Genomic DNA, 20,684 nt, shown 5'->3' on the forward strand with positions numbered 1-20,684 from the left:
AACTTTACATGGAGTTTTCCTTGTATGCATCGGTGCCCAAATTTTCCCTATTTATAAAGACATCAGTCATATTGGATTAGGGTCCACCATACTCCAGTGTAACCTCATCTTAGCTAATTACGTCTGCAACAACCCTGTTTCCATATAAGGTCACATTCTGAGGTACTGGGGGTTAGGGCTTCAACATGTGAATGGAAGGGGGGGACAAAATTCAACCCATAAGAGGTGCCTTCTTTGTGTTTATTGTATAATGGTTGAGCCATGCTTATGTCATTAATCAGAAAAGGAGGTTTGGTTACATGATCCTGGGTGCCCAGTGATGTGCTGGTTTACCACATGGATAATAATTCACAATAATGAATGTATGAATTGCTTTGTAAATGGTAAACTATTCATTGGATGTTAGTATAATCAGCTGGGGGTGTTGACAAATTATTGCGGCAGTATCAAGAAAGAATCAATACTATGGATTTGCTAGCCTTAAAATCTCCCCAAGCGGATTTTCCTTTACATCCCAGCTCGATCTGCAGACTGTTTAAAGTATTACTGGACTTTTTTCTACCAGTCAGAATGCTTGTGAGCAGTAATTGTAGATAATGGCTTTACGTTTTATTTACTTATTTGACAAACATGAGCAAATCATTTAGTATGTGCTAATCACTATTATAAGTGCTTGACAAATGGTAACTCACAAACAACCACGTTTATTATTTATATTATTATTAATTATTAATAATAATATTATCTGAATTTTACCGATAAAGAAACTGAGGCACAGAGAGGTTAAGGAATTGCTTAAGGTCACACAGCTACTGAGTGACAGAGTCAGGCCATGAAACTAGGCAGTCTGCCTCCAAACCTTTTTAGCTGTAGAACATTCTTTGTTCACAGAAAGTCTCATGGAAAAATTCAGCGTGTGACAGAACAAAGCAGAGCTGCTTTGGTTCAAGTCCAGACGGCAAAGCCCTGTCTGGGCAGCGCCTCCCCTTCCCTGGGGAGCCCGGTTTGAAAAGTCCTGATCTAGGAAATAATACCTCTTGGCTTGATGCCACTTGTAAGCTGTCTTCAATCCACTCTAGCATAAAACAAATAAAATTCTTTTCTCACTTTAATTAACTGATTGTGTTTTATTTTGAAAATTTTATCTGCTTAACCTACTTCTGGCAGAAATAAAATGTTAAGATGGATTTTCCCCAGGACGGTAACGCCATATGGCAATTTGGACTTTCCTGGCTTAAGTTCCCCTTCGGTTTCTTTATACAAATGAAGGACTGTGATCGTGAAAGTTTCCTGAACCAAAAGAGAAATGGGATTTGATTTCCTATAAATAGAGTTGCGTATAAACTTTGCAACCAGATAGGCATGATCTACCCTCTCTGTTACGGACTGCTGCTTTTCTGTGGTTATTCATACTATAAAATAATTGGAGCAAGAAGTTTAAGAGTTACTGTCCATTGAGTGCCTTCTGCAACCAGGGATTTAAAAGACTCTTCATTTTTACAACTCTAGGAGTTATCACCCCTATTTTACAGATATGTAAGTTGGGGCTCCGGTTTTATGTAACTTGTTTAAGTTGGCCCAAACAGTGAGGGGAGGAGGGGGGATGTTTTGAGAAATATCAGTGGTTAAGGAGCAGAATTTTTTTTTTTAATTGAAGTACAGTTAATTTACAATGTTGTGTTAGTTTCAAGTGTACAGAAAAGTGATTTAGTTATACGTATAGATATAGATATTCTTTTTCAGATTCTTTTCTGAAAAGAAAAGGTTACTGCAAGATATTGAGTGTAGTTCCTTGCAAGATATAGGTTATTGCAAGATGTTGAGTGTAGTTCGCCCCTGGGCTATACAGTAGGTCCTTGTTTTTTATCTATTTTATATACAGTAGTGTGTATATGTTCATCGCAAACTCCTAACTTATGTCCCCCTACTCTTACCACTATCCCCTAACAATCAGTTTGTTTTCTATGTCCGTAAGTCTATTTCTGTTCCATAAATAGGTTCATTTCTGGAGCAGAATTTTTTGATATTAAGAATAAAAGTCACATAAGAGAATGTATTTTAGGATGTATAATGTGAGGCCTGATGCAATTTTCAAATTATAAAAGACTGAGAATGCTGTGGGATCCCTTCTAAAGAGTGATTAATTCCTATGATGAAATGCCCCTTATCATTTGGTAATGTACACAATTATATAACACACTGAAAAGAAAAGAGAAGGAAAAAAAAAAAAAAAAAAAAAAGAAAAGAGAAGGTAAATCGAACAAATGGGACTATAGATCAAGGGAGATTGAATTGAAGAACAAGAAAACAACTCAGACCAAGTCAATTGCTTGGCTAGCCTCTATTTTCCCCTTGCTTTTGCTCCAACCTGCTGCCATACTCTACCCCAGGGGAGGGCAAACGTTTTCTGTAAAGGACCTGTTAGATAGAAAACATTTTCAACATTGTTTGCCATGTATTTTCTGTGTTGAATCTACTCAACTGAGCTGTTATAGTGTAAAAGCAGCATAAACAATACGTAAGTGCACGGCCATGGTTGTTTTAGAGTAAAACTTCATCTGTGAACACTAAATCTGAACTTCATATAATTTTCATGTGTCCCGAAATGTTATTCTTCTTTTGATTTTGTTTGTTTGTTTGTTTTTGAACCATTAAAAGATGTAAGAACCATTCATCAGCTGTCCTAACAGGCTGGAAGCCAGACTGGGCTCCCCCACCGTGGTTTGATGACCACCACTCCAGCTTGACCACCCCTCTCTCATTTCCAAACACATCGTTTATTGTCTCTGTGGGCATTTCTTTTACTTCCAACATTTAAATGTTGTTTTGGACTAAGAACTTAATCCCGGAAGAGACTTCAGAGGACCAAGTAACAGAAGTAGTTCCATTCACATTCTGCAAAAAACAGACTTGAAGAGCTGCTACAGCCAAATCAAGTTCCCCTGAAACAAATAGAAGCCACGGTGGCTGTCTAAGAGGATTTAACATAAAATGGAAAATTCTTGGCATGCTCTGTCAGTTTCATTGAAGATTAAAGGATAAATGCAGGACTTTGAATCATCCCCAGAAGCTATTTAGTTTTAAAGTGATGCTAGCAAATATGAAAATTCTTTGTGTGTTTTAGCAGCATAGGTCATTGCTAAATTTTCATTTTTTTCTCACTAGGGAATCTGACCTTAATGTGATAGAAACACTCTTGATCTTGGTGTCCAAAAGACGAAGGTTTGAGTTTCAGCTCTGTTAGTTTTACTGTGATCTTGGGTAAATTAATAGCACCTACTAGATTCTTGGCTTCCTTATCAGTAAAATTAGATTAATAATCCTACCTCAAGGATGTTTATTTTATCTTATTTTTTTAGTCCTTTACTATTTATTATGAAAATTTCAAAGAGAAACAGAATAGTAGAGGACTGTAGGGACCCCATGTGCCCTCACCCAGCTTCTACAATTCCATGCATTTTATCAAACTTCTTTCATTTTTACCTCACCCCATTTTTTCCTCTCTTTAAACACTAGAGTAAAATACTCTCTTTAAAATTTCAAATGTAATATTATCTCACCTGCAAATATTTCAGTATGTATAACTAACAGAGAAGATCTTTCTAAGGAATAGCAATTCCATTATCACACCTAAAATTATAATAATTACAAATAATGCTTTGCAAAATTGCAATAATTCTTTAACATCGTCCGTTATCCAGTGTTAAAATTCCCCTACTTGTTTCAAAAATGTCCTTATGTAGCTGGTTTATTTGAATCAGGAGCCAAAGAAAATTCATATATTGCATTTGGTCATACGTTTCTTAAGTCTCATAATATCTGGCAATTTCTCTTCTCCCCATCTTTCTTCATATAATTAATTTGTGGAAAGAATAATTATTAACCCTGTAAAACTTTTACATAATCTGGATTTGGCTGTTTGCAACCTTCACCTTTGTAGAGTCATTGAACAGTTTCCTGTTTCTCAGATGTTTACCGTCGGTAGATAGAGGGACTGCATACTTCATAGGTGATGCTTTCTACTTGTGATTGTACCACATCTAGAGAACATAGTGTCTGGTTGTCTCTTTTTTAGTTTTCTGTTAAGGTTGATTAGTGGGGTCTCTCGAGTTGATGCATTCTTCACCAACCTCTCACCTAATGTTTTTAGAGCTGGTCGATGACTGTGGCTTAGATCCATTACTTCACAAGGGGTTGCAAAATGTAGGTTTTCTAATTCTATCAGTCCTTTGGGGTTTATTAGCAGAAATTCTGTAGCAAAATTTTCCTAATCAACTGTTTGGTTACCAACAAACACATGGTAAATTCATGTCATAAAGGCAAGATCAATGCTTGTTGGTGTCCCCCTCACCCCTTTTTCTGGGCTAATTTTTAGTATAATTGTGGCCCGTCTCCATTGAGTTTGAGAATTGGTGGTGGTGGTGGTGGTTTTTCTCTTGTCAACATAATTTCATGGATTAAAAAAGGTTTGAGGGCTTCCCTGGTGGCGCAGTGGTTGAGAGTCTGCCTGCCGATGCAGGGGACACGGGTTCGTGCCCCGGTCCGGGAAGATCCCACATGCCGCGGAGCGGCTGGGCCCGTGAGCCATGGCTGCCGGGTCAGCACGTCCGGAGCCTGTGCTCCTCAACGGGAGAGGCCAGTGAGAGGCCTGCGTAACGCACAAAAAAAAAAAAAAAAAAAAAAAAAAGTTTTGATATGTTTTAATCCATCACAGTCATTCCTCTTCAGGTTGGCTTTTGTGTCTTATTCAAGTAGTATTTGGTTACTTTTTTGCTTTCTGATATGACAAGATATCTCAGGCTCACCTTATATACTTCTTGCTCCAGATCTAAATCACTCAAGAAGCCCTGGTTGAATTTTAGTAGAAAATAGTGTACTGAGACAATAGTCTGGGCGCTGGGAGTGTTAATTTCTTCTGTTTCTAAATTTTCAGTGGATAAGCTTGGAATATACAATTTTAAAGGAAAATAAATCATTATTTTCTACTCACGGTTCCAGTTTGGATTGTAAGGTTTTTACATAACATTTTTGGTTCTAGTTTGGATTTCTTTTTCTCTTATGCTAAAAATCTTGGTTCTTAAGACATTAAGACAATGACTTCTTGACTTGATTCTACATCATGCATTCATGTGAGTGAGTCATGTGAATGTGTGCCCACACATATAATAGTTTCAAAATAGCAATACCAATATTTCCACTAAAAGTATTATTAGTGAGTACGGTTTAAGCTTGTTTTGGGATTCTTATTGTTCTTAGGACATATCACATCTGGGAAAAATAGTCCCTGGTGCATGTTTTAAAGTCACTTCAAGTAATTCATGAGGCTATGCCATCAAGTTTGTATGCAGATATATTCATTTGTTTTTTATTTTTGAGGATTTTATTTTTTCTTTTAAATTTAGTTTTATTTTATAATTAGGTAAAATAATTACATTTTTCAGTGTCAAAACTGTAAATTACAGATTTTCCCCTTCTATCCTACTCTCTCTTCTTAGAGAAATTATATGTATCCTTTTCTGCACCATGCTTTGTCACTGAATAGATATATCCTCGAGAAAACTCTATAGAAGTGGGTAGTTCATTCAGTCAGTCCTCTTTTTGTGGGCATTTGGGCTTTTCCAAATCTTTTACTATTACAAATAGTTCTTCAGTAAATGGCCTTTACAGGATACTGAGAGTTAAATAAAATGCAGTATGTTAGAGGTCTCTGTAAAGTATAAAGTGATATACATACATGTATACAAGTTTTATATATATATATGATTTTGTTATATTATTAGCCCCACAGACATTTATTAAGCACTTACAGTGTGCTAGAATATGAACAAGGCATAGTCTCTACTCTTGAGGTTTTATAGTCTAATTGATACCGAATGAAAAGAAAATTTTCCTATTTTTTCATTCTCAGTTTAATTTTTAAGTTTCTAATCCATGACTGTTGCAACTGGTGTCGTTTTAATATTAAATTAGTTCCTGGATTTTTGGATATGTACAGATTTCCATAATTTATAATATTTTTTACTATATTTGATTACAGTGCTAATATAGAACTCCTTTCAGTTTACAAACCACCTAATTATAACATCAAGGAGGTTAGTTTTGTCCAACTGACTTATGTTTTCCTAAAGCTGGACTTCACAATGACAGCAGTAACAGTGACCACGACAGTTCCCATGAAGGGGAAGATAGAAGATAATTCTGCCTTGTATGAGTCCACATCAGCTTACATTATTGAAGAAACCGAATATGTGAAAAAGGTATGTGGGCCCTAGAAATCATGTTACCATGGTATGATTTTTTTGCAATAAAATCTGATATGAATTAGTGGGCTTTGTTTCTCCCTCCCTAGAACATGCGAGGAAGAACAGACCTAGTCTGGCAAAGGACAACCTTGATAGCTGAAATTTAAACACATGCGTTGTCATTTCTCTTGAGGGTGTGAACCTCTGTTCCTACACTTGGACTAAAACTGAATAAAGGGCCGGGAGGGTTCAGAACACCCATCAGCACTTAATTTGTCCCACACTATTCACTAGTGCATCCTACTGTTTTACATCATTTCTCAGTTCTTTCATAAGTATTGATACTTTGTTGCCAAGTAGATATTTATGATGCCTGCTGAGTTTCTGTCTCTCCTTACCTTGTTCCTTCTCAAGCAGTTCAGAGCGCTATCGCCAATGACTTGTACACGTTGGCATGGTACTTCATTAAAAATGTGAAAACTTATGAGAATCCAATGATAATGTCTGACAAAGGTATATATCTTCATGAACTACTTTTTAGAACAGATGGAAGAATTTGGACATAGCTAGTTTGTGACTTAGAGCGATTAAGTCATCTTTTGAGTGTCTTGCAATTCCATAGGTCACCAAGACACGGGGCTTGTATTTCATGCATAAATGTGTATTATCTCCTCTGAGTAATTATTCTTTAGTAATTATTAAATAGTAGTTATTCTCTAGTAATTACTAGATAGTAAGGATTTGCAGTAATTACTGGATAGTAATTATTTTGTAGTGATTACCCAATAGTAATTGTTTTATAGTAATTACCAAATAGCAAATTAGCACTAAATTACTATATAGAAAAAAACAGAACTAACTAGTATTAAATACTAATTACTAAATAGTAATTATTTTGTGGTATAATATTCAATTGGGTTATATATTACGTTTGTCTAAGAAACAGTTGTAAAGACCAAATGCTCATTTTCTGCAGTCTAAACAATATTAGCCTAAATGCAAGTTAGGTTGATGGCAATTATTTAAATCTGAGATTGACATATATGTAATACTTTCTAGATAAATTTGGTACCCTGTAACTGGTATAGAAAAAAAAAAAGGTATTTGGTATTAAATGCCTTTGAAAAAAGTATTTTTCTTTTCTTTTAGATTCGAACTACTCTGGAAAAGATCCGAAATCAAATATTTAAAGATGAAGTAAGACATAATAGTACAAATCACAAACAAGATGCAAAGGTAATGAATTTATCAAAATGTACCACTTTTATTCCTTCAGTAAATGAACATAGAGCCATATAGACTTCCTTTAAATAACTTTTTGATATTATTAAATTATTCTTTGAATGATGAGTACTAAATATTTTGTTGGTATCTAAAGATGTTAATGGGCATATGTATGAAATATTTAACTACAGATGTCATTAATAGGATCAGATTGGAATGGCCAGGTCTTACTTGAATATTTTAAACTTGGCTTACTTATCTAAATTTCGTAGGGGAAGATACTGGCTCAGCCGGGATGCATGGCAGCAACATGTTCCAATGACAGACAAAGGCACAAGCATTTAGGTTCACCTGGGCCACACCAATGGACACTCAGTTGAAGCCATTAGGCTGCGTGATCAGTCAATAAGCTTAAATGCACCCCTTCCCTGTGACCAGCCTTTTATTCTTAAGGTCAAACAATGTGCATTTAGCCTTGTCTGGATTATGCCAGGTTACACGTCACCTGAGCCACATGCACCTCATCAGTCAGTGTTATCCACTCTGTGGGATGGCCACAGAGAACACTAGAACATGGCGTAAGATGTATAAACAGTCTTCTTTACCATCCTCAGCTCCTAAACTAACACAACTCACTCCAGTTATTTTCTGAAGTGCTCTGAAACTGAAAAGAAGGTTAATGTTTGTGAATGATAGGAAAGATCAAACATTCAGTTCTGACTATGTTGAGTTGCCTATCAGACTTCCGAGTGGAGGTTTCTGATGGAGGTTGGATATCTGATTCTAGAGCTGAGGGTAGAAGTCTGGTGTAGAAGGTCCAGGCTATGGGCTAGAGATTTTGGGAGTAAGGATGGTATTTAAAGTTCTGAAACTGGAGGAGATCACCAAACATATCAGTGTGGATAGAAAGGAGAGAAAATCTAAGCATTTGGTCCTGAGATTTCTGATACTTAGATGTTGGGAAGAAGAAGAATCCATCACAGGAGGCTGAGAAGTGAGGCTAGTGAATTAGGGGGATAAACAGGAGAGAATGGAGCTACTGAAGACAAGGAAAAAAATGGGTTTCAGACAGTGAGGAGGGGGCTTCCCTGGTGGCGCAGTGGTTGAGAATCCGCCTGCCGATGCGGGGGACACGGGTTCGTGCCCCGGTCCGGGAAGATCCCACGTGCCGCGGAGCGGCTGGGCCCGTGAGCCGTGGCCGCTGAGCCTGCGCGTCCGGAGCCTGTGCTCCGCAACGGGAGAGGTCACAGCAGTGAGAGGCCCGCGTACCGCAAAAACAAAAACAAAAAAAAGAAAGTGAGGAGGGACTGCTCTGTCAAATGGCTTCCGTGGGTTAAGTAAATTGAGGGCTAGTTATCAACCATTGGCTATAACAATGGGGAGGTTGTTGGAGACCTTAATAGGAATAGCTTCTTGGGAATGGAGAAGAATTGTGTTGCCAGTATGTCTGCCTTGGCCATCTCAAACCACAGGTCAGCAGACAAGTTAGATTAAAAAAATACAAACACCTGGCTTTGTGGATATCATTTATCCCCTCAAAAGGTCTTAATAGTATATTTTAAAGTGTAGGGAATATAAAAGGCATGAAAGATGTACTTCTACCTTCCTTTTAATATAAGAATCTATTCAAATTTGAGCAAATATAGAGGCCAGCTGCGTTTCATCTGGAACTTCCCATTGATATTTGAGATTCAAAAGATTTATTTGTGTTGATCTGAATCTTCCTTGACATATGTAATACTGAGTGATAATTATTGTTATCAAAGTTAGTAGGGAAAAGGAAAAGTCAGGTGAATGATTTTCTTGTTTGCTCTTTTCAGCACTGGCGACACATTCAAAATGGCTTTGACTCTGAAATGGATCCGTCTTGCCGTTTGGATCTGCTCATGGAAAGGATAAAAGGAAAAGACCTACAGCTCTTAGAAATGAACAAAGAGAATGAAGTGTTGAAAATCAAAGTATGACCAGTAGGAGAAATGTCTAATTTTGTGCGTTGTGCCAATAGGATAGATTTGTGAATCTGTGAAATTAGATAGACATCCACACCCATCCATAAATCCACATGTGCTCACATACTTAGAGAAGCCCTTTTACATTTGATCAATGAAATCTCACTGTTTTATTTTGAAGGCGATTTTTATTATTAAAAAGATTTTACAGAAGTTCAATGGGCATAGTTTCAGTTGTACAAGATGAATAAGTTCTAGAGATTTACTGTACAGTCTTGTGCCTATATATGATACTGTACTGTACACTTAAAAATCTGTGTAATGGGGCAGGTCTCATGTTAAGCGTTTTTACTACAGTAAAATTTAAAAGTCTTTATATATGTAATAATTAGATATTAAAAATTGCATATTAATTAGAGCACTCATAGTCAAATGTCTCATTGTTTTATTTAGCTAATCTATTGTCGGGTGGCTTATATTTTCCTTTTTTGGCTTATTTTATATACAGTTCCACAGTTATTTAGTAGGTAGATCTTTGCAGCCATCCTTGATTATTTCTTTAGGTTAAATCTTTGAAAGATTCATGACACTTTGTCGATATTGCCCCTAATACTTCAATCTTGTTCTCCTTCTATTTCAGGAAATATGTCTTTTAGTACTGCTGTGGCCAGTGATACAAAAACACTTGCAAATACGTATATAAGCTGATGGGGCACTGGGGGACACTTTGCAGGGGTGTGGTCTCTATACGCAGGGCACTGATGTTCATAGAGCTTGCTTTGGCCTGGCCAGTGCAAATCACCTGCATGACATCCCCAATAAATAAGGGGTTCTCATTTTGTGTTTTCTTCTTACCAGATAACAGGATCTTTCCTCTTACCCATTGTCTATGAAGGTGCAAATGGTACGGTTACAGCCTCTGTGTTTTTGGTTGCCCATTAAACTGTTCTGTCTTTAACCCATTTTATTGTAAAAGTCCAAACATGCACAGTGACCTCTTGTTTCTAGCTCGAAGCCTCCAGAGAAGCAGGAGCAGCGGCTCTGAGAAATGTGGCCCAGAGATTATTTGCAAACTATCAAATACAGTCCAAAGAAGTTAGAAAGAAGCATGAGGACAGTAGACACTTACTCCAGGTACCGAGCTAGCAGCTTGCATGCTGGTGGACTAACCTCCAAGCTGTCCAAGTCTCTCTTTGGGGGAGGAGGTAGATGTGAAACAAGCAATGGCCACGTGACTTGGCAAGGCCCTGGAAGGCCAGGCTGCCCGTCTTCTGCCCTGATCTCCCCCCACCCCCGTTTAGCCTGGTACCCGCATATTATGCCCCCCTTGCCCAGAGCCCTGCCACCCAGCCTAGAAATCAGGGCTGGCCCCATGACACTGGTCAGTGGCTTCTCTTCTGGTTCTGCCTTTGACTAACTAGGTGACCCAGTTTGAATCACTCTGTCTCTCTGACTTGACTCTAAAATGAAAAAGTTGGGCTACACAAATGGTTTCAAAATTGTTTTGGTCCTGGAATACATTCTTCAGAGTAAACGAACAAAAACACGTATGTATATGTACATATATATATATATTTCATATACAATTATATATTTCATATTTAATATATAAATTACAATATAAAATCATACAAATATATATGTGTGTGTGTATGGGTGTCTCTATATCATAGACACACACCTCCACTTTGTTTGTTTTGGAATCTGAAATATGTGTCCTAGGGCCAGTAAAACTTTATCTGGAGAATGTATTCTAGGACTGCAAGGGGGAAAACGTGTGTATGTGTGTGTTTGCCAAAACTCAAAAACAGGGAAGCTCATTCAGGCGCAGGTAGGGCGCCTGGGTCTCTGCCAGCTCAGGCCCTAGGAGGGTCCCCAGGGAAGCACAGTAGGAATCCGCTGCACAGGCGACACGCCCTCAAGCTTCAGGTTGGGGTGATGTGGTCACAAACTCCTAGGCATGCCGGGGGCAGATAAAGTACCTATGTGAAAGAGTAAGCAGGTGTGTGTGGATGGGAGTGTCCATGTCCCAGCAAAGGGAGTGTCTGGGCAGGAATGCCCACCTGGTATTTTCAAAGGAAGTCAGACACTTTTTTTTTTTCTAACCGTAAAATCTTGAGTTCTAGTAAACACACAAGCAGATGTTGGTGTGCATATCAGTTACATGTCAGTTGAAACACCCCCAAGTGTGGCCTATGGGCTGCCCGCTGAAGACTTCTCTCCTATGTCTTTTAGTGTAACTCCTGCTATGCGCCTAGGAGATAACCCCCTGACACAGTGGGGATAATTATTCTGCTTTTATGACACTTTCTGGTTAAAAAGAAAACACTTTTTACTTGAACGTATAAGATTTTATTTTTGTTCTCGATAAGTTTTGTTGAGAAAGAGTCGAAAGTTTTGCTTTTCTTAAATTTTGGTCTCTCTTTCTTATACCAGTTCACAGAGAATGCTTTATGGTAGCAAATGTCAACATTCTAGAAATAATATTTATATGTTATTAATTCTCCATTGATTTAGTGTTGCTGTAGTCCATCAGGTTTATTTTGAAGACAGACTGAATTCAAGGAAGTAATTCTAAACAAGTGTGAATTATTAAATTTTTTTGGCTACTCAGAAAATTTTAGAGGGAGATAATAGCTGTATAGGTTTAATGAAAACAATAGTCTGATAACTGTTTTTCTGACAAAAGGTTAACACACTTGAAAAAGAACAGAAATTGAAGCAACATGTTGAAAATCTGAATCAAATTGCTGAAAAGCTTGAGGAAAAACATAAGCAAATCACAGAACTGGAGAATCTTGTACAGAGAATGGAAAAGGTAGGCCTCTGGAGAATTAAAGGGATATCTTCCTGACAGGGTTAGGGTGAGAATTAAAGAAGATAATATGAAAATAAATAACATTAAGTGAAAGTGTTCTTTGCAACTCCTAAGATCTTAGGATGTATTCAATAATGTTCATTTCTTCCCTTACACATTTAATATGATGTGTATTGTAGTTACTGATTTACCTCTTTACAAATACTGCAGTCGAATCATTATCTGTCACTTTTTTTTTCTTGTAAATGTATGGCTTAGAAAGGGGAAACATGAGGCTATGAATAGAAATAATGGAAAAGATCACAAAGTCTACCTACTTCTAGTAATAATATAGCGAATCCCTGTAATTGCAGCATTTTTATGTATTGGAGTCAGTGAAGTGTTTATTTTTGGCCACCCAAGTCCCCTTTAGATTTATAAAAACCTATGGCTGCCCTAGGACAGGTATAGTTCACAATTAAGAAAAGACATTCTTGGGACTTCCCTGGCAGTCCAGTGGTTAAGACTCCACACTCCCAGTGCAGGGGGCATGCCGCACGGCTCGGCCAAATTTAGGGAAGAGTAATAATAGAACAAAAATTATTAAAAGTTTCATGCAGTGTTCCTTTAAGTAGCTGACCCTCCAAATACACACGAAAGGTGAGCACGTAAATTTCGTTTTGCATGCCTGAGAATTTAGAATTCAGATAAACCAAACAATATTTTTTAATAGTAAAACAAACCAATAGAAAACTGGCATCTTTGAAACTGAGTTGGAGTAGATAAGAATACAGACTTTAACTTCTAGTAAATATTGCCCAGTACATTTTTATATTCGTTACATGAATTCCCTGATTTTCCTCCACTCTTCTCAGTCTTATTTTTTTTTTATGAGTCTCCTTGAATTGAGGCTATTTCAGAAATATCACTTCAAAAGCATCACATTTCAACATTCAGGATATTTGCCTGAGAAACCTTGATTAATTTTTTACATATTTCCCAAGAGTTTAATTTATAACACTGTGAGTTTGGCTGAATTTGTGATCTTAGTGAAGGTCCTTTGAGGAAATCACGAAAATTAAATAAGCCCAACCTTAACTGAATCTAATAATAATCATATACAGCTACATCTGTGTTGTACGGTGGGTGATGCTGAGTGTTTTACTTTAGCCAAAATCACAGGGCTAGAATGTCCTCAAGTAGCTGGTTTGCCCTCGTGTAAGTTTATAATTATGATGTTTTGGACAAACTGTAACATTTGGATGAATACTTTGCAATGTTAGAATATTTATCCTGTAATAATTAGTTTAGCAAACTAAGGTAGCACAAGGAACGTTTGCATTTCGGAAAGGAAGACAGTTCTGGAATGCAAATAGGGTTGTTTAATCAAACTACTTGATTAACCAGCTTGACATTTAAATATAGATTTGCGATCACCTCAAACCCAGTAACACTGGGTCATGTTTACTGGTCAGCTGTCAGTCCCTGAAAATTAATGAAAAAATAGTGTAATGTAATTTCTATCTTCTAGAAACCCCAAGAAATCTGTACTGGATGTGAGTTCATCTCAGCATTCCAGGGTATAGTCACTGGACTATTTAGTCAACAAATATATGAGCTCCTACCGTGTACCAGGCAGAGCTCCCAGCTAGATATCTATTTGTGAATGAACCAGATACAGTCTCTTTGTGGAGATTGCAATGTAATATATCTGGGTTGGGTGAGACTCAAGGAACTGCCCAGATCTCCTTTCATTCATTCTCCCAGGGGTCCTTAGGGAAGCTGACATCCAACTGAAGGTAGGGATGGACCCCAGAATAAGGTTAAGTGGCTTAAAGACTGGCAGACATTTTTGAGAAGTGATGGCCTAGCATTTGTCTTGATATTGACCCAAAATGGAGAGCTGTCTGTAGGAGCTCTGTGACATAGTAAGTGGACAGAATGCTCATGGTTCAGCAAGGCCATGCAGGAACCTTCCAGAACATTCTAGTTCAGTGACTTCCTAGAGTGGAGTCTTTTGGAATCTCTGGGAGGTGGAGGTTCATGGGGATGCAGTGGAAGGAAAATGTGCAGGAGTTTTATTTTTATTTTTTAAACATATTTAGTTTAAAGATACATTACATTTGTAAAATGATCATGCAAATACATAAAACTATAAGAAGCAAAGCTTGGTAACATGTTCGCCTAAGGAGATACTGAGGATAAAGGCTGTGATGAAGGGTTTCTCAGGAGGGAAGTGTGTATCAGAATGAGAGGAGGGGGTACTGAGACCTTTGTATTAATAAGAAAAGGCCATGAGTTCAAAAAGGAAATGAAAATTAAAAATGAACATCCACAACAAAGGTTGATAAATACTGCCCTGGTGGTGGGTACCCCCTGGAGAAGGATTCATTTTCTACTCACTTGCACAAGCCACTGCTCCAGTAAATAGCCATTAGTGGTATGAGGTCTGGTAATGAACACATTACTTAAAGCCTTCACCATCTGTCCCACTTTAATCAGGAATGCAGTGAGAATGAATTCCATAAACACAGTGATAAGCCAGAAAACCCACCCAATAAGAGCATTTTAATATGGCATATGTTCCTTTGGCTGGCAGTGCACTTCTGTTGCATCATATTTGTTTTCCAGTATCATTGATTTAGCTCTATTAGAATTTTAGAGCTCAAAGGCTCTTTTGAGACCACCTAATTCCTCATCATCATTTTATAAACAAGGACAGTGCAAATGAGGGACTATTCCACAGTCCTCCAGTTAGCAGTTCACAGTCCTTTCCATTATGCGCACATCTTCTCTGATGTCAGATAAAAAGGATACCATTGATTCCTAAATCATTTAGATGTTAACATATGGCAATGATTTAAGTTGATGTCCACCCCACCGTGATCAATAAGGTGAGGGAACTCTTACGCTCTTCAGAGGTGTGGTTTTGGCAAAAGTGGATTGCCCACTGGGTGGTGCTGTGAGCGCCTTTCCCTTCCCAGAAGACACTGTCCCTGAGAAGTGCTAGCTGATGTAGTGTGATTTTCAGTGTTGTTAGAGAGGGAGCATTAAGGGTCCAAGCTACAAGGACCTACTGTGTAGCACAGGGAACTCTACTCCATATTCTGTGTGTGTGTGTGTATATATATATATATATATATATGTATATATATATTCATATTCTTTCCTATATAGGAAAGAATATGAAAAAGAACGGATATATATGTATGTATAAATGAACCACTTTGCTATACATCTGAAACTAACACAACATTGTAAATCAACTATACTCCAATATAAAATAAAAGTTAAATTTAAAAAAGAGTCCAAGCTAAATACTGGAGGCTTGATCAAGGCAGAACATTTATTTGTCCAGCTGTCTCGTCTCCTTGAACCCTGGTGATAAAGATTCATGAATTGAGACTAAGCCCATTAGAAAGAATGTTTGTTAAACACCATTTTTCCTCCTATAAATTCAAAATATATTATCAGTGATGTGTTTCTTTGATGACCCAAGTGTCCTAATAAGCTTGCAAAGAGTATCTTGATCCCTCAGATCAACTAAGGCTACACCAGAACAATATCTAATATATGTGACAAGAATGCTACAGGAAATTTTTGAAAAAGTATAAATTTAAAATATAACAGAGCACATAAGATATGAAGTATTTGGCACCTTCATATTATTATATATTGAGGTCCTAATATGTTTCAGAGAAGCATGTAGACCTTTCACATACATCTCCAATCATCCCAACATTTCAGCATAGATAGTATTATCCCCATCTTAGGGATGTTCAAAAAGTCAAAAACTTGACTCAAACAAATATAGAATGAATACATGTCAGATGTTTTAGTCAACTCATTAATTAATGAGGGAACCGGTAAGATTGTAAAGCTGGTTTAAATAAAATATTTTTTGAAATTGGCTATTTACATGCATTTTGAAAAAAGGAATATAGAATAGGATTACTAGGTTAGATACAAAGGTAGTTAATATTCTTTAAGGCAATAAGCCATAACCTTTGGGTTTACCTTTTCCACCAGGCAGAAACCCACAAATTAACATGCAACTTCATAAAGTCAGGGCTCTAATCAAATAATAAATAATAAAGTCACACACAAAGAAATTCTCCAAGAGAATTAAAAAATCCTTGTGTCAGGTTATTAAACAATGACCCAATATGACATTAAAATAATATATTTTGATTTACAAGTTTTGGTTAATTTTTCTTAACAGTGATTAGGTCTAGAGGGGTTAAAACCTTGGCAAAAATTAACGCAGTCACCAAGTTTCAGAACCAGATCTGTCCATGTCCAAAGACATTCTGAGATTTTTGCCATAATGGCACTGTGTTGTATTTTACCCATATAAATACACTACAGAAGGAATGATTTTAAACAGCATTGTAAATACTGTCAAAACATCTATTTCCATCAGATATAAAAAAGAACACAATCATCCCAGCTTGGTTTTTCATGGACTTGTCTATTTTCCTGTTGGATGGAGAGAGTTTGGTTTAATGATGGCAATAAGGCATTTCTTTAGGGATTCTTTCACAATGTCAAAATTTCTGTTATATCCTAATGAGGAAGTGACTTTATCACTTATGGCCTTGATCCTTCACTAAATATGCATTTACTACTTTTCTACCTCTGATAGATGCCGTGTAAGCAGGTAGGTATCAAGACACGTGCGATAATATCCTTGGATACCAATAACTCAGACTAACGTTGGAGACGCAGGTGGAATGATGGGAGAGCCAGTGTCTGGAGAGAGATGGGCAGGGAGTTAGCATTTAGGGCGGGATGGAGAGACAGAAGAGAAGTTTGACTGAGCAGCGGACTGGGGGAGGGGCCAAAGCAAAGCTCTCCAGACAAACGAGGGCAGTGAAGACAGCTAGTCTTGACCTGTCCTTGAGCGACTTGTGTTACCGAGTCCAAAACCGCTCTGCTCGCCGCACGACAGGCTAATCAATCGAAGACGAGGTGTTGAGGCAAGGAGCACGACTTTATTCGGAAAGCCGGCAGACCGAGAAGATGGCGGACTAAAGTCTCAAAATAACCATCGTATCGGGGTTTGGATGCTAATTTCTTTTATAGCACAGAGGGGGAGGCGATGAGGAAGTAAAGTAAAAAGGCCATATGTTTTGCAAATATCACCTGGAATGGCCAGCCTCGGGGAGGGGATGTGTTCATTTCTTCTTTCTTGCAGCCATCCACGGGTGGAACGGGGTCTGGATGTTTCCCTAACAAAGGCACTTTGGTTTAACATTCAGGCAGAGGGGCAGGGTTCCCCGAGGCAGGCCGTTATGTATAGACAGTATCGTTTCAGTGAACCAAAGCAGCCGAAAGCAAAGGTTAAAGTAAAAGAAACAGATCCAACACGTAGTCTGATTTGGCTCCTCCCTGCTACCCTTGTAAACCATGCTGGAGAATGCCTGCCCCGGACTTCGCTGGGGTGGGCTGTAACAGCTCCATTTGAAATTAGCTCTTTAGCTCAAAACATATTTCTAGTATTACAAGAAGCATCTTTTGTGAACAGTTTGCAAGAATTCCTTGCTGAACACACACGCACATAGAGAGAAAGAGAACGAGAGAGAGAAAGACAGAGAAATAAAGGAAAAGAAATGAGCAAAAATTGTATTTTATTTTCTCCTAGGAAAAGAGGACACTGCTAGAGAAAAAACTGTCTTTGGAAAACAAGCTGCTGCATCTCAAATCCAATGCTACATATGCTAAAAGGTTTGCAAATCTCCTAAGTAAAAGCAGTTCCTGGTATTTTTCCTCTCTTCCGGTCCACTGACCAGTGGATAGAAGGCAACTATCCCCCAAGGGAAAGGAAGCCTGAAAGTTCAGGAGGAAGGGAGATTTCTTAGCATTAACAGCCATGTGCCTCTCCCTCCCTACCCACTGGGGAATCTGGACGGAGCAGAGGTCACTGGGGGTACAGGGAAACTGGTGTGTGTATATGTGTGTGGAGGCTCGTTAATCCTTTTGAAGAGTGAATGAACCTGTCCCCTCCCTGTTTACCCTTGGTGCTGAAGAGGATGCTGTTGAGGTCTCCATTCCCCTGACGCTTCTGATTTTGTTAATGGATCTCTGCTACAGCCGGCCTTAAATTAGCTAGCCTGTAAGTGGAATTGTAAGATAGTTTTGTCGTGCTCCCAACTTTGTAGAGAATGAAGGAAATACTGTGAAAAGCATCCTTAGTTCTTGGGACTTACTTACAAATACTCGTAATTCACAAGCAGTCCTGGTCTGGGGTAGGGATGGATTTATGGGTTTATGGATATCGAATGGCTTGACTACTCGGCTGCTGTTAGAAAAATTCTCTGGAATGTCACAGAATAACTCATATGAAATTTCCTGAACTTTTTCTTTTCTTATCCTTTCCTTTCTTTTTTTTCTTTTCTTTTAATTCTAAGCCTACCACAATCATTATATATTCTGATATAACATTCAAAGTCAAATCTATTTCAAGATCTTAGTTCATCTATCTAGAGCTATTGCTCTAGGCAGTATTATGAATCTCAAAATGTACACATTCTTGTTCTCATTTATTCAATAACATATGCTCAGACATCACTTTCTCTTGGTCTTCTGATTTTTTCCAATCTCCTTTTCCTTTCCCATTATCTCTCTTTCTCTTCATTGGACCTCATAAGCCAAAGTCCAGAACTGGGCTGACCTGGCAATTGTACCTACATATTTGAAACACACTGGGATACCACTGATATTAATTTCCTCATACGCTTCCCTGTGAACACTCATATAGCCCCAGAAGGTGGATTTCTGAGTTTCATAGCACTGTACATCTCTGTAGAGAATAAAGGAAATACTATGGAAAATATCCATAAGTCTTTGGAATTACTTGCATATACTCATAATTTAACTCTAAGTAAATTTTGGCTTACCTCTTTTTTTTTCCTCTAAAGAGAGCTTTTCCATGCAGCAGAACTACAGCTGGTACACTGTGCCTTCCATTAAGAGTCCAGACAATGAGTTTGATTTATTCTTTAAAAAATGATTTTTTATTGATAATAGAGGTTTTGTCAGTCTTTGAGCCAAAAATGTAATGGTTTTAAAAACCAAACTGATCTATTCTTTCAGTTCTATTATATATGAGCAGTCAGGATAAAGAAGTCTCAAAAAGCTCTTGAGGAGGTTTTAGAAATATCTTGAGGGAAATGGAGCTTCTGTGTTTCCAGGATGTGTTTGAACATCCTGGTTTGTGCAGTTTTCATAAATTGTAGGTAACACAAATATTTATTTTACTTGTTATTTTGAGCCGTGTGTAGAGGTATTCACTTCGCTAAGTGACAAGAAAATGAAATCAGTATGAGTCAGATTCTTTTAGTTAAAGCAATAGAGACTTGGTTAAGCTACCATAAATAGGATTTCTTTTAGGTTAAGACTGAATAGATATGGCCATAAAGAAGAGGTACTCATGGGAAGACAGGAGGACAACCCTTTAGCACCTAATGTGATTTGAAAAACCAGATTATTTTGCTGATCCCACTTAGTGATGTGTGTTTATGCAGTTTCACTCTTTTCTTGTTCTTTGTTCTTCCTGGATGATGCATTACCTTTTCCCACCATGTTTCACCAGCTGGTTTGTATTCTCTGTATTTTCCTTTCAGATTCCAGAGGAAGGAGTCTGACTGGCCTAATACTACTTCCTGTATTGGACAGATAGATCATCTTGACCAACCCCTGCATTGACATCCAACCAATAGCCTTTGGCAGGCGTCCCCTCCCATCCTTGTGGGTGGCCTCCCCTTACTCAAAGAATAGCCTAGGGCTTCTTCCCTGAGCAGGGGCTATGGGTGATTTAATTTCCCTTAAACATAGATAGTTTGATAGGTGCCATGACTCTCTTGAATTGCAGTGAGTTTCATTCTACAATTTTGATAAAGAGATTAAAAAATTCAATATGTTGTAATTTGGCATTTCTAATATTAGAAAGCATCTCTGAGGATAACTTTTAAGCTTTTATAATTCAGAAGAAAAAGAGTTTCTTCTTGTATATGGATATGTATGTACCATCATATTATGCTAATCCTCACAATTACTTTTTTTTTAAACATCTTTATTGGAGTATAATTGCTTTACAATGGTGTGTATGTATATGTATAGCTGATTCACTTTGTTATACAGCAGAAACTCACAATTACTGTTAACGGGAGTCAAAAGGTTTGGCCGAAGCATCTTTTTTAAAAACAAGGTTGACCCCGTATTTCTACTACCATCAGTACTAACTGACACACGCATAGTGCCTTTCAGTTTATAAAGTAACCTGAGGTACCTTATTTAATTTAATCTTTCCATGGACCTTTCAGGAAGGAAACAGAGCTTCTAATTGGTTACCTGACTTGTCAAGATCACTCAGCTTTCCAGAAGTTGTAGGGCTGGGACTTTGGACTCTAGTATTGCCGTAGCAAAGCCTGTGCTTGTTCTTCTATAGAGGACACTTGACTTTTTTTCTCT

At 37.8% G+C, this 20,684-nt stretch overlaps 1 protein-coding gene across 2 annotated transcripts in view; it reads left to right on the forward strand.

Moving 5' to 3' along the window:
* The window catches only part of CCDC68 (coiled-coil domain containing 68), a 52,918-nt gene that overhangs the window by 10,579 nt on the left and 21,655 nt on the right, over positions 1–20,684 (forward strand). For both annotated transcript variants that reach the window (XM_067014642.1, XM_059039946.2), the window contains exons 2-7: positions 6,129–6,257; positions 7,392–7,478; positions 9,287–9,424; positions 10,424–10,549; positions 12,105–12,233; positions 17,857–17,939. In XM_067014642.1, coding sequence (XP_066870743.1) covers positions 6,141–6,257; positions 7,392–7,478; positions 9,287–9,424; positions 10,424–10,549; positions 12,105–12,233; positions 17,857–17,939 — 680 coding nt within the window. In that variant the 5' untranslated portion in view covers positions 6,129–6,140. The remainder of the gene's footprint in view (positions 1–6,128; positions 6,258–7,391; positions 7,479–9,286; positions 9,425–10,423; positions 10,550–12,104; positions 12,234–17,856; positions 17,940–20,684) is intronic.

Source organism: Kogia breviceps, chromosome 15 (assembly GCF_026419965.1).
Source record: "Kogia breviceps isolate mKogBre1 chromosome 15, mKogBre1 haplotype 1, whole genome shotgun sequence".
NCBI classification, from domain to species: domain Eukaryota; kingdom Metazoa; phylum Chordata; class Mammalia; order Artiodactyla; family Physeteridae; genus Kogia; species Kogia breviceps.